The sequence below is a fragment of the Indicator indicator genome, chromosome 10 (assembly GCF_027791375.1).
Source record: "Indicator indicator isolate 239-I01 chromosome 10, UM_Iind_1.1, whole genome shotgun sequence".
NCBI lineage: Eukaryota > Metazoa > Chordata > Aves > Piciformes > Indicatoridae > Indicator > Indicator indicator.
In genome coordinates, this window is record NC_072019.1 from 34,918,799 (window position 1) to 34,932,559 (window position 13,761).

Genomic DNA, 13,761 nt, shown 5'->3' on the forward strand with positions numbered 1-13,761 from the left:
TTAATATTCACATCTCCCTCTGGAGAGCTGGGGCCAGCTGTTCTGTGCATTGTTTGCCTGCTGCTGTGGCCATTTGCTAGAAGGAATCACACCATGGTTCTTTGCCTCGGTGTTAAATGCTGTGATAATCTAATCAGCATTCATATGCATTCACCCTTTCCAGTGTGAACGTGTTTTGAAATTAAGAGCTTCAAAGAGTGTAAATGGGAGTAAAAACCAGAGATGTTTCTCCCCTGTGTCTTTCTCAGTGGTGTTTTACATGAAGTGTGCTAATTAAATAAACACTCTTTTGTGTAATCCTTAAAGTGACCCAGATTCCAGTGTGCCTGAGCCAGGCAGCCCCGTGCTGTGCCTGATGGAAGGGCAGCCAGCAGGCAGGAGTGGTCAGAGCAGCCACACAGCTCCTTCAGTCAAAGCTGCTTCTGCAAGTTTTGTCCAGTCAACAGCAGCTTCTGCAGTGGAAACCCCTCAGATACCTGAAAGACATTGAAACCAGGCCTAGATTGTCTGCAGGACGCATCATCCCCTCCATTACACTGCCTCTGCTACCTGAGGCAGGCAGATGGCAGGAATGGTTGAGGCTGGGGTCCTCCCTGTGCTCCCCCAGGTCTGTGGTGGTACCGTCCTGCTATCCTTGCAGGCATCTCCCAGTCTGACTGTGATGGTTTTAAAGACTGTTTTTGTAGTTACACTGGGGCAGGAGTGCAGGTACATGTGTGTGTGCCTACAAAACTGAGCTCCTACACTGATGTCACTCATAACAACAGCACTAAAGGTGGCTTGACCAGAGGTACCAAGCCTTGGTGGCTCTGGTCTACAGTGGTTCTTGTGTAGCAGATTCCACACTTCTGCACAAGAGGTAACTCCAGCCCCATGTTTCATTGTTTCTTGTGTGAGGAACAGACCTTAATGCTTCAGGAAGCAAAGTGAGCTGACTATGTTTTGGCTCTACTTGTGAGAAACTCTTCAAGTCCTTGCTCCAGCTGTCAGTCCAGTGAAGTAACGAAGCATTTTCCTTCACAGGCAACGTTGTTGGCAATCTGGGACACTCCTTTTTCAGCCAGAGCTTCCTTGGAAGCAAAGAACATGGAGGGTTCTTGTACGTTGCAGCCACCTACCAGTCCCTGCAAGACCTGGTGCTGCCAACCCCACCCTACCTGTTTGGCATCCTCATTCAGAAGTGGGAGACTCCATGGGCCAAGGTCTTCCCCATCCGCCTGATGCTGAGACTGGGCGCTGAGTACAGACGTAAGTTTTCCAGATGGCTTTACAGATGGTTTTACAGAATCAGCCAGCTTGGAAGAGACCTCCAAGACCATCAAGTCCAACTGATCACCCAACCCTATCTAATCAACCAGACCATGGCACAGAGTGCCTCAGCCAGGCTTTTCTTAAACACCTCCAGAGACCTCGACCTCACCACCTCTCTGGGCAGCCCATTCCAATGGCCAATCTCTCTTTCTGGGAAGAACTTCTTTCTAAGATCAAGCTTAAACTTCCCCCTGCCCAGCTTGAGACTGTGTCCTCTCCTTCTGTCACTGTTGCCTGGGAGAAGAGACCAACCCCCACCTGGCTACAACTTTCCTTCAGGTAGTTGTAGACAGCAATGAGGTCTGCCCTGAGCCTCCTCTTCTCCAGGCTAAACACCCCCAGCTCCCTCAGCCTCTCCTCACAGGGCTGTGCTCCAGAACCCTCCCCAGCCTTATGGCCCTTCTCTGGACATGAATGGAGGGGCCCAGAACTGGACACAGAACTCAAGGTGAGGCCTCACCAGTGCTGAGTACAGGGCAGAATGACTTCCCTGCTCCTGCTGGCCACACTGTTGCTGATGCAGGCCAGGATGCCATTGGCCTTCTTGGGCACCTGGGCACACTGCTGGCTCATGTTCAGCTGCTGTCAACCAGTACCCCCAGACCCTGTACAGACCCAGATCCCGCTGGACAAAGAGCCCAGAGGGCTGTTAGTAGCTAACAAGTTATCTCTGTCCCACTGCTGCTCCTTACCAATAACCCAAACAAGAATGAGCAGACCAAGCAAGCAAGGTCAGGAAAACAAGATGTGCTGCAAACTATGTAGAAGCTCTGCAGGCCAGTGAGATGAGATAAACATAGCTCTGATGTTCTTGTTCAGCCCCACTGGAGTGTCCATCCCCTGGACTCTTTAGAATTCTCTGAGAAAAATTATCTGTAGAATCATAGATACAGGCCAGTAACCTGCCTCTGGTAGCTGCAGCTGCTGCCTAGAACACCCAGCCTTCAGCTGTGAGCTGTGCAGGCCACACAGCAAGCACAGATTGTGTCTCACAACCCTTGTTGTGACCTTCCCACAGCTGTGCTGGTCGATGAGGGATATCTTTGTGGAGACCAATCTAGTTCTGAGCAGCTGTGTGATGCTCACTTTGTGACCTGAGAGCTACCTGCAGAACAAGTCTGATTCAGCAGGTGTAGTTAGGACAGGGGACAGCCTTGGAGATGTTGAGCTCTCTCCATGTGGAAATTAAAGAGCATTTGCTGTGGAGTGTTAAAACCAGGCTGGGTTTCCAGAGGATAACAAGGTGTGTGAAGGCAACTGCTGTGGCAGCTGCTTGAAAGTCCTCTGTTGCAGCTAGTCACAAATAGGCAGGAGAGAGTGCTTCAGCTGAACAGAATAGTAGCAGTTAGCATGAAATTAGCATAAATTTAGGATAATATAGTTTTCCAGAGATGTTTGGCATTGTTGGAACAAAAATGTTATTGGAAGTCTACCCTGGTGTGCCAAAAATGTGGTGTCTTGCTTATCTGCTGTTTTAAACTGGCACACATTGTGAGTCTGAATGGCCAGGAAAGTGGCTGTTGGACGTTGTGCTTGAGAAGTTTTTACCAAAGGAAGGTGCAGAGTCTGTAAATTGGGGTTTGTAAATTGGACTTGGGAGATTTTCATAAAATACAGAATCACACAGAATTGTGAGGGTGGAAGGGACCTCAAGGATCATCCAGTTCCAAGCCCCCTGCCATGGGCAGGGACACCTCACACTAGAGCAGGTTGCTCACAGCCACATCCAGCCTGGCTGCAAAAACCTCCAGGGATGAGGCTTCCACCACCTCCCTGGGCAACCTGTGCCAGTGTCTCACCACCCTCATAGGGAAGAATTTCTTCCTAATGTCTAATCTAAATCTCCCCTCCTCTAGCTTGGATCCATTCCCCCCAGTCCTATCACTCCCTGACACCCTCAAAAGTCCCTCCCCAGCTTTTTTGTAGCCCCCTCCAGATACTGGAAGGCCACAAGAAGGTCTCCTTGGAGCCTTCTCCGCTCCAGACTGAACAACCCCGACTCTCTCAGTCTGTCTCCATATCAGAGGAGCTCCAGCCCTCTGATCATCCTCATGGTCCTTCTCTGGACACCTTCCAGCACCTCCAGATCCTTCTTGTAATAGAGGCTCCAGAACTGGACACAGTACTCCAGGTGGGGTCTCACCAGAGCAGAGTAGAGGAGGAGAATCACCTCCCTGGCCCTGCTGGCCACACTTCTCTTGCTGCAGTCCAGGCTCTGGTTGGCTTTCTGGGCTGCAGGTGTCCACTGGTGGCTCCTGTTGAGCTTCTCACTACCATGAGAGTGGTGAGAGCCTGGAGTGGGTTGCCCAGGGAGGTGGTTGGGGCCCCATCCCTGGAGGTGTTTAAGGCCAGGCTGGGTGAGGCTCTGGCCAGCCTGATTTAGTGTGAGGTGTCTCTGCCCATGGCAGGGGGGTTGGAACTAGATGATCCTTGTGGTCCCTTCCAACCCTGACTGATTCTATGCTTCTCATCCACCAGCACCCCCAAGTCCTTTTGTTCAGGGCTGCTCTCAAGCCAGTCCCTGCCCATCATGTGTGTATACTGCATGTGCACCACATCCAGGAGCATACCTGTGCTACTGCAGAGGAAAAAGAGAAGCTTCCAAACTTGCTTTTGGAGGATGAGGTCTGCAGGTTAGACTTGTCTAAAGAAATGTTGGTCTTGAAACTGTAGAAGTTCTTGTGTGGATCCCTGAGATCCTCAGGTAGTGCGTTTATTCACATCAGCATGTAGGAAAACAAAGATGCTCAAGTTTTGGGTGTGGCATCTGTTTTTGAGCACAGAAACAAGGGTTTTGATAGTGGCCAAGAGAAGGACCAGCTGTGGGTGTGTTGGGAAGCTGGGTTCTGAAGCACTCCTCTAGCAGTTGCTTGGGTTTAAGCATTGTGCTGTGACAGTTGTAGCTGTGGGTCACTCCCTCAGTCCCCTCTGCTGCACTGGTGTCCCAGGTTGCCTTGAATGCTGCATCCACTTGTCTGGTGGAATTGTGAGGCTGTGGGCACTGGTGCTGGGTGTGCAGCAGGTCAGATATGCAGGAGTCACTCTGGGTTGCTGACTGTACAGAAAACATCTGCAGATGAGCTGTACAGCTCTGTGCAGCTGGCACACTGTGCAGGAGCTGCTCAGCCCTGGGGAGCGTGTGTGGGAGCTGTGGAATCACACCAGTGTGCAGAACCTGCAGCTTACTTCTGCCAGGAAGTCCTGATGATGATATTCAAACCTGCTGAGCAGCCCATTCTGCCTGCTCTGGGAGCTGGAGGTGTGCAGCAGTGTGGGAAATGAGCTGAGTGTGTGCCTGAGGATAGTTCAGGAGCCTTCCTTCAAACATGCCTTTAGAAAACCTTGGCATTACACATGGCTGCATGAGTCATGCTCCAGGCACTGCTCTGGCTTCTGCTGCTGCAACAAAGCAATGCAGCCAGATCCACTCACTGCACTTGGAATTGCATCAGAGATGCTCTACCAGTATGGCTGTCAGCCAGGGAATGCAGATCTTTCACATTGCTGACATACTGCCAGTGTCCTCTTAATTGTTTCTGACATCCTCCTGGAGAGAATGTGCCAGGTTCACCTGAACCCAGGAAGTGACAGATCTGAGGTCCTGCCTGAGTGCTGCTGTGGCAGCCACGGCAGCGGAACACTTCTGATGCTGTGCTGGGGAGCAGCAGGACAGCCAGCAGAAGGGAGGAAGCCACTTCCAAGTAGCCTGAGAAGAGCATTGGGAAAGGTGACCTCTGCAGTCAGGATCCAGGTGCCTGGGTTCAGCCTGGCAGTGTGGCACTCACCAGCATCCCACATGGCTCTGGGAATTGCTTCTGGCACGGTAGGCAGGGAGCTGTGGCAGGCATGTGAGGTGCACTGCGACATGAAGCTCTTCTGCCCTCCTGCCTTGTAAAATCAGGTCTCCCTTCCAGGCTCTTCTTTAGCTGCTGCTTACCACACATGAGTCTGGTTTTGCAGGATCTCAGCACAGAAGCTTCCTCCTGACCCCCTCTGTTTTCTTTTGTCCTAGTTTATCCCTGCCCACTCTTCAGTGTCAGATTTCGCAAGCCCCTGTTTGGCGAGACAGGACACACCATCATGAACCTCCTTGCAGTAAGTGCTGAGGCTGGCTTTGCACCTTCCATTGCTGGGTGTGGGGAGAGCTGGGCTCCTGGTGCCCAGAGGAGTTGGCAGGCTTAGAAGATGACAAGAAGAAATAGTGGGCATTTGGGTGAATTTCCCTGCTGTAAGGGCTGCTGGGTGTTAGCTTTCAACAGCAAGGTGCATGCATTGTAACAAGGTACCCAAACCAAGGGCCACCTGAGCACCTTTGGGTGTGTGAAACCAGGGCAGGTTCTTTCCTCAGAAGAGCTTGGGTCATCACTGTGTGCACACAGCTCTGGTAACATGTCATCCTTAGCAGCTGCCAAGTGTTTGCAATACAGAACATTCTTTGTGATGTGTGACTTAATCTCACTGCTAGAAAAACTAACAACTCCATCCAGTAGAGTAAAAGAGCACAGGGAGCAGTTTCCTTCCAGGCAGTGATGACATGCAAGGCTGGAGAATGTTAGTGTAGATGTAAGAAAAGCAGTGCCATGGCTAGCAGCCACGATGATGTCCTTTCATCTGTTGAGTTCAAGCACACAGGGCACAAGCTGTGCCATCTCCATCCCTCCTTGCCTTTCATCACTGCCTCAGTTATTTGAATGGGCTAACTGGCAGTCAGTAGGATGGTTATGAAACCTGCAGTGTTGGTGGTGATCATCACTCCTCTAACTTCTCAAAACTTGTTTTCATTACCAGGACTTCAGAAACTACCAGTACTCACTGCCTGTGGTCCAAGGCTTAGTGGTTGATATGGAAGTCCGAAAAACCAGCATCAAAATTCCCAGCAACAGATACAATGAGGTAAAGCTCATGAGAAATACATCTGGGTACACTCTTCTTGTGCTTGGAGGACCTGGGATCTAAAGGAATTTTATTGCTTCCATGACTGCCTCCAAAGCAAATGATAAATGCATGATGCACACATCCTTGGGAGGTGACTGAGGGTGGCTCACAGGGAGGGAGAACTCTGTTCAGCTTAGTGTTCATTAAATTCTTTAACTCCTTTTCTTCAAGGGTTTTAACTGTTTAGACATAACATAGGAAAACTGGTTTGATTGGAGCAAAGAAGTTGGCAGATTGACATCGGAAGTAAATTGGGAGGCAAAAGTACCTCAGCTTTTCTCATCCATGTTTGTGTGTACTCAAAGCATTTATTGCTGTTTGTTGGACTGCTGCTTGTTTGGTGTAAAACTGCAACATCTCAGTGGTACTCTTGACTTGTGTGAGCAAATCAATGTCTCCAGTGATGTGGAGAGAGCTGGGTGAGAAGATACTTGAACACAGAATCATAGAACTGTCAGGGTTGGGAGGGACCTCAAGAATCATCCAGTTCCAGCCCCCCTGTCATGGCCAGGGACACCTCACACTAGATCAGGTTGCTCAGAGCCACATCCAGCCTGGCTTCCACCACCTCCCCTGGGCAACCTGTGCCAGTGTCTCACCACCTTCATGGTGAAAAATTTCCTAACATCCAATCTGAATCTACCCATTTCTAGTTTTGCTCCATTCCCCCCAGTCCTGTCACTACCTGACACCCTAAAAAGGCCCTCCCCAGCTTTCTTGTAGCCCCCTTCAGATACTGGGAGGCCACAATAAGGTCTCCTTGGAGCCTTCTCTTCTCCAAACTGGACAGGCCCAACTCTCTCTGTCTCCATGGGAGAGAGACTGGAAGAGAGGAATGGAGAAGGTGATTGTTTGGAGCTCTGGCTGAAGAGAAGGAGATAACTTGGTATTTTGAAATCAATCAGCAGCTGGACTGAGGGCAAAATGCTGTTGGTGAAAGTTTTTGCTTACAGCTTTATCTCAAAGACTTGCCCTGCATGCAAGAAGCATTTGAGTAAAATAACAGAATAATGAAGTAAATTGAACAAAAGGAAAAATTGTTCTTAAGTGAAGTTTGGAAAAGGTGAAACTGATGGAGCAAGAATACAGAGGGTTTGTTAAAAGGGTGTAAATTATTGATGTAGTTGTGAGAAAATGGAATGAAGTTTGCATGGATTAGACAGAGCTGGGCAGACATGGTCACTTTAGGCAGTGTTAGCTGGGCCTGCTGCTTGCAGGGCCTCAGCCCTGTGCTGGGCACTGCACCAGGCTGGGCTCTGAGGAAATTCCTGTGCTCTGCAGCTTAGCAAAACCTCTGCATCAGGCTTGGGTTCTCTGCCCAGGGTGAAACAAGGCTTCAGCTTCTCACAGAATCACTCATCTCACAATCATTCAGGTTGGAAAAGTCCCTCAGGATCACCAAGTCCAACCCAGAACCCTACTCTGCAAGGGTCACCCCTAAACCATAGCCCCAAGCACCACATCCAAACCACCTTCAAATACCTCCAGCCTTGGGGACTCCACCACCTCCCTGGGCAGCACAATCCAATCCCTGACCACTCTTGCTGGGAAAAACTTCTTCCTACGGTCCAGTCTAAACCTACCCAGTCACAGCTTGAGGCCATTGCCTCTTGTTCTATCACTAATGATCTGTGAGAAGAGACCAGCACCAACTTCTCCACAATGTCCTTTCAGGTAGTTGTAGAGAGCCATGAGGTCTCCCCTCAGCCTCCTCTTTCCCAAACTAACCATCCCCAGCTCCTTCAGTTGCTCTTCATCAGATTTATTCTCCAGGCCCTTCACAGCTTCCTTGCCCTCCTCTGCCCTGGCTCCAGCACCTCCACATCTCTCTGGGATTGAGGTGCCCAAACTGGACACAATACTCAAGGTGTGACCTCACCAGAGCTGTGTCCCAGAGGACAATCCCTTCCCTGCTCCTACTGGACACAGCATTTCTGATCCCATCCAGGATGCCTTTGGCTTTCTTGGCCACCTGGGCACACTGCTGGCTCCTATTCAGCTGCTTGTCCATTAGAACCCCCAGGTCCCTTTCTGCCAGACAGCTTTGCAGCCACACTGCACCAGGCCTTTTGAAATGAAGACTCTGTCACTTATTAACATAACTGCTGGCAAGGCTGAGTTACTGAAGTTTTTCACCTGCCTTTAGTTTTGAATTAAGATGAATTAAATCACAAGACTTTTTGTGTGCTTTTTTTCCCCCTGTGCAAAGCAGTATATGATTAGAAAAAAAAAAAAAAAAGTGTCATCCCAACTATCTAGAGGGTGAAAAACCTCATTTTAAATCTCCTGCATGGACTCAATGTGGAGAACTCAGTCTGTAATTAACAAACATTAATATGTAGCCTTCCTGCTAAACACACCTTCTTCTTTTCAGGACTCCTTGGCTTTCCCACAGCTGACAGCAGCCCTTAGCTGCTCCTTCCGCCCCTCAGCAGAGGTGGCTGTCACTTGTCAGCCAGTTGCTGTGTCACAGAGCACAGCTGCCACCTCTAGTTGTTTGTTGTTAGCTGAAGGCAGCAGCTGGGCCAGGCTGCTGTGTGGGGCATGCCATGGTTGATGAGACACACTCTGGGCTGGTGGGACACCTCCATTGCATTTGCTCCCCAGACACTGCACCTGTGCTTGTTTGTCACCAGGGAGCCTCAGCTAACACCCCTGACACTGTAGTTAAGGGTTTGGGTTAGACTGAGGCAAAGCTGTTGTGTGTATGGTGCAGGCTGAGCAGCTGCAGGAGGAAGAGGATGGGAGCAGGAGTGGTGATGTCAAATAATGCAGCAGGTGCCCAGGTGGAACAGGAGGCCAATGGCATCCTGGGCTGGATCAGGAATGGTGTGGCCAGCAGGAGCAGGGATGGAATTCTGCCCTGTGCTCAGCACTGCTGAGGCCTCACCTCCAGCACTGTCTGCAGCTCTGGGCCCTCACTTCAGGAAGGATCTTGAGGTGCTGGAGCAGGTCCAGAGGAGAGCAACCAGACTGGGGAGGGGTCTGGAGAGAAAGTCTGATGAGGAGAGGCTGAGGGAGCTGGGGGTGTTCAGCCTGGAGAAGAGGAGGCTCAGAGGGGACCTTATCACTCTCTACAACTACCTAAAAGAAAAGTGTAGTCAGGTGGGGGTCAGGCTCTTCTCCCAGGCAACTTGTGACAGGACAAGAGGGCATGGGATGAAGCTGTGCCAGGGGAGGTTTAGGCTGGATATTAGGAAGCACTTCCTGGCAGAAAGGCTGAGTAGGCACTGGGATGGACTGCCCAGGGAGGTGGTGGAGTCCCCATCACTGGAGGTCTTTAAGCAAAGCTTGGATGTGGCACTTGCTGGCATGGTTTAGCTGATGTGGTGGTGTTGGGTCATAGGCTGGGGTTGGTGATCTCAGAGGTCTTGTCCAGCCTCAATAATTCTGGGATTCTGGGATTCTCCTTCTCGTCAGGGCTTTCACTGGGGGGTTTGTATAATCTGATTTGCCTTTTTCTCTCTGAAACGAACACACCTGTTTTGGTTTTGAAACAAATCCCAGAGATAGCTGGCTCCCTCTGTTTTCTTTGGGATCACAAATATCTGAGAGTCTGAGCCTCCATGAAAAGCAAGAGAGGAGGAAAGAAGCTGCATAGATAATTTGTCCAGGCCTGTACTGAAGTGTCTATTAGGGAGTGGTCAGCAAAACTGAAGTGCAGATAGATCACAAACAGTTTTAGATGGTTTGAGAAGGGTGCAGAGAATTAAAATGATTTCTGGATGCCTGTGATCCAGATCCTTTTATAATGATTTTCCAAATGGAATCATTGATCCCAGTTTCACCAGTTCATGCAGGAGCAGCACAGAGAGACTGAAATTTTGGGTTCTGGTCGTGGCAGAACCAGGATGAAATGCCATGAACCTGAGTGCCAGTCTAGCACTGAACTGGGGACAGTGTTTATGGTTTGTGTCACATGCAGCTCTGGCTGGGTCACCAAGCCAGAGAGTTCCTCCCAGTGTTCTCCTGTGAAATAGTGCTAGAGAGAAGAGCTTCTGCAGCCAGTAGAGCTGTCCCTGACACCAGAGCTTTGCTCAGCTGTGCCTTACACCAAAGGAAGCTGTCTGGCAGAAAGGGACCTGGGGATTCTAATCTACAAGCAGCTGAATAGGAGCCAGCAGTGTGCCCAGGTGCCCAAGAAAGCCAAAGGCATCCTGGCTGGGATCAGAAATGCTGTGTCCAGCAGGAGCAGGGAGGGGATTGTCCTCTGGGACTCAGTGCTCTGGTGAGGCTACACCTTGAGTGTTGTGTCCAGTTTGGAGCACCTCAATCCCAGAGAGATGTGGAGGTGCTGGAGCCAGTGCAGAGGAGGGCAAGGAAGCTGTGGAAGGGCCTGGAGAATAAATCTGATGAAGAGCAACTGAAGGAGCTGGGGATGGTTAGTTTGGGAAAGAGGAGGCTGAGGGGAGACCTCATGGCTCCCTACAGCTACCTGAAAGGACATTGTGGAGAGGCTGCTGCTGGTCTCTTCTCACAGATAATTAGTGATAGAACAAGAGGGAATGGCCTCAAGCTGTGACTGGGTAGGTTTAGACTGGACATTAAGAACATTTTTTTCAGGGTAAGAGTGGTCAGGGATTGGAATGTGCTGCCCAAGGAGGTAGTGGAGTCCCCAAGCCTGGATGTGTTTCAAGGTGGTTTGGATGTGGTGCTTGGGGCTATGGTTTAGGGGTGAACCTTGCAGAGTAAGGTTCTGGCTTGGACTTGGTGATGCTGAGGGTCTTTTCCTACCTGAATGTTTGTGTGATTTATCTCAATCACATGGAAGGTGGCAGCTCAGAGCACCTGGGTGGTGTAAGGCCTGGACCCTCTCTCCAAAGGCAGTTCGTGGTTCTGAGTGCTGGAGCTGGACAGGAGCTTAGAGTGCAGCTGAGAAGCTTGGTGTCTGCTCAGGCTGTTCCAGAACCACCTCTCCCTGGTGGTGGCTGAGCAGCAGGGTGGCAGTGTCCCCTGTGTGTGCTTGCAGATGATGAAAGCCATGAACAAATCCAACGAGCATGTGCTGGCGGGCGGCGCCTGCTTCAACGAGAAGGCAGACTCCCACCTGGTGTGCGTGCAGAACGATGACGGCAACTACCAGACACAGGCCATCAGCATCCACAACCAGCCCAGGAAGGGTGAGAGGGGGCTTCCCCCGGGGCTCTCTCGCCTCCCTGCTGCTCCTGCCAGCACGGCCTTTGACAGTGCCTCACAGCTGGGCTTGCCTGTGTTCCCCCAGAGATGGTGACCCTGCCTGCCCTTTACCCCCCGAGTGTTTCCCACCCCTCGCAGAGTCTGTGTTCTCAGGTGTGAGGGGGCACACTCTGTGGTTTGCATCCTGTCTGCAGCCCACAGCACTCTGCTCAAGGTCAGTGGTGCTGCTCTGAATTAGCCCGAGAGGTGTTGCAGCAGCTTCTCACAGATCAAGCAGACACAGGATGAAGCACACAACCATACTTAGAGGGCAGCAAGCTGGTAATGCTGCCTGCTCGAGACAGCTCAGGCCTGGAGGGGCTGCAGAGCTCCTAGAGCTGGAACTGGCTTAGGCATCAATTCTCCATGGATAGCTTTGGCATTACTGGGGACTGCAGGTGAGGTTAGGGCGGCCTGTGTGTGTGCCCTACACTGTGTGAAAGGAGGAAGATTAGATTTAGTATGAGAGAAAGGTAAATAGGAAGTGCCAAGAGCAGCAGCATTCTAATAGTGCTGCTTCAAGGAGCTCCTTCTCCCCTCAATTAGCCCATCTCATTTCCAGGCTTATTTGTGTTAGAGGAGGCTGAAAGGCTGCAGCAGCACTGTACTGAGAATTTAAATGATGTGGTTTGGGGGAACATCTCCAGCAAAGATACTGATGCTATTTCCAGATGAGAACAAGCAGGACAGAGGCCAACTCTGATGTTTTTCTAAGTGTCCCCAGTCACTCCAGTGAGGCTGGTGGCATGGGATGTGACTCAGCACCCATGGGCTTGTCTGTCTTCTGTTCATTTTACACATGGGACAAGAGGAGGGACTTCCAGCAGGAATCTCATGGTGTTCATCTAAGAGAACTTTACTTCAAATCACTTTGGGTTGTGGCCTTGCCAGTGGGTTGGTGTTACAGCTTGCTCCCAGCATCTGCCAGTTGTGTGAGAACATTTACAAGTTAATGATGTACTTGGTTACCCTAAATGAGTAGTCCTGACACTTAGAGGTGTGTGTGGAGAGAGGGAGGGTGGTGAAATCTGACCATCCATACAGGCTGACAAAACCTATGTGCAGTGACTGGGTGGTTTGCCCTTCCATGTCCAAGCCTGGGATGTGCATTGCAGTCACCTTAGTTCTGAGCAGCACCAGTCCTGATTTAGACTGATGAGCTGTGTGGCTGATGGAGCTTCCACACCTGGTTCTTCTGCAAGGCCCTGCTTGGGTGAAAGCATCACTGAAGCTCTCCTGTTGTTGTTGTTGCAGTGACTGGTGCCAGCTTCTTTGTGTTCAGTGGAGCTTTAAAGTCCTCTTCAGGCTACCTTGCCAAATCCAGCATCGTGGAAGGTAAGCACTCAGGAGCTTCCCTCCTAAGGGCTCAGCAGAGCAGGGGCTCTGCTGCTGTGCCTGGGGCACCTGACTCAGGCTGCTGCTTCAGCTTCATCCTGCTTTGTAGCCAGAAATCCCCAGTTTCCTTCAGTGAGGAGGAGCTGCTCCACATGCCTGAGACAGGGACGCAAGAAAACATGGGTGAGAGATGAACTCCCTGGCTGGTGAGCCTGGGATCAGTGGGATCAGCTTTGGGATGAGTTTAAGCAGCAAGGAATGTGTAATCCACTGAGCAGCAGAGGAAGCCCTGCTCCCAAATAGCTCTGCATTATGCAAGGTTCTGATGTGCATTGTTTGTGTGCTTGCATGTGGGCAGATGAGAACATGACAAGTGGAGATGGCTGAGCTGGTACCTCTCTGATCTGTTCTTCTTTTAGCAGTTGTCATGTCTCAGAAATAAAGGCCAATAAATGTGTTCATGGATGTGGTGCTGCTCCTTAGCTGAGCTGCAGAGCTCCCCACAGCTGTCACAGTACAGACAGCAGTGCTTGCAGGGTGCTCCCTTCAGGCTCAGAGGGCTGCAGGAAGACCAGCAGCAACTCCTTCAGCTGTGCCAGCTCCAGAGCCTGCAGCTGCCTGAGCATGCAGTCCCTGTGTGAGTGGTCCCCAGGGCTGGGGAGCAGCCCTCCCTGTAAGCCAGCAGCTCTAGGTCATAGCACCATTGTCTAAGTGGGGGATTTACTGCCAGGCAGAGGTGCAGGGGGGGTTAGGCAAGGAGGCTGCACACAGGGGAGGGCTCAAGAGTTATTTCTGCAGTCATTTAGACTGACTTAGTCCAAATTCTTCTGCCACTGGCAGACAGGCATTGAATTCTCAAAAGCTGCCACTACTGGGAGTGCTGCTTCCAGTGGCAGGAGTGGTGACACTGAATGGAGGGAGGTCACTTGGGCTTTCTGAGGGCTGCCTAGGGAAAGTGGCAGGGTTTGAAGCAAACTTTGTGTGGCCACTGCTATAGCTGACTGT

The 13,761-nt window shown here is 50.9% G+C and overlaps 1 protein-coding gene across 2 annotated transcripts in view; it reads left to right on the forward strand.

The window, feature by feature from the left end:
* ZFYVE9 (zinc finger FYVE-type containing 9) overlaps window positions 1-13,761 on the forward strand; it is a 47,699-nt gene that overhangs the window by 29,324 nt on the left and 4,614 nt on the right. For both annotated transcript variants that reach the window (XM_054384031.1, XM_054384032.1), the window contains 5 exons: window positions 1,024-1,248; window positions 5,324-5,406; window positions 6,100-6,204; window positions 11,216-11,366; window positions 12,676-12,756. In XM_054384031.1, the coding sequence (XP_054240006.1) occupies window positions 1,024-1,248; window positions 5,324-5,406; window positions 6,100-6,204; window positions 11,216-11,366; window positions 12,676-12,756 (645 nt within the window). The remainder of the gene's footprint in view (window positions 1-1,023; window positions 1,249-5,323; window positions 5,407-6,099; window positions 6,205-11,215; window positions 11,367-12,675; window positions 12,757-13,761) is intronic.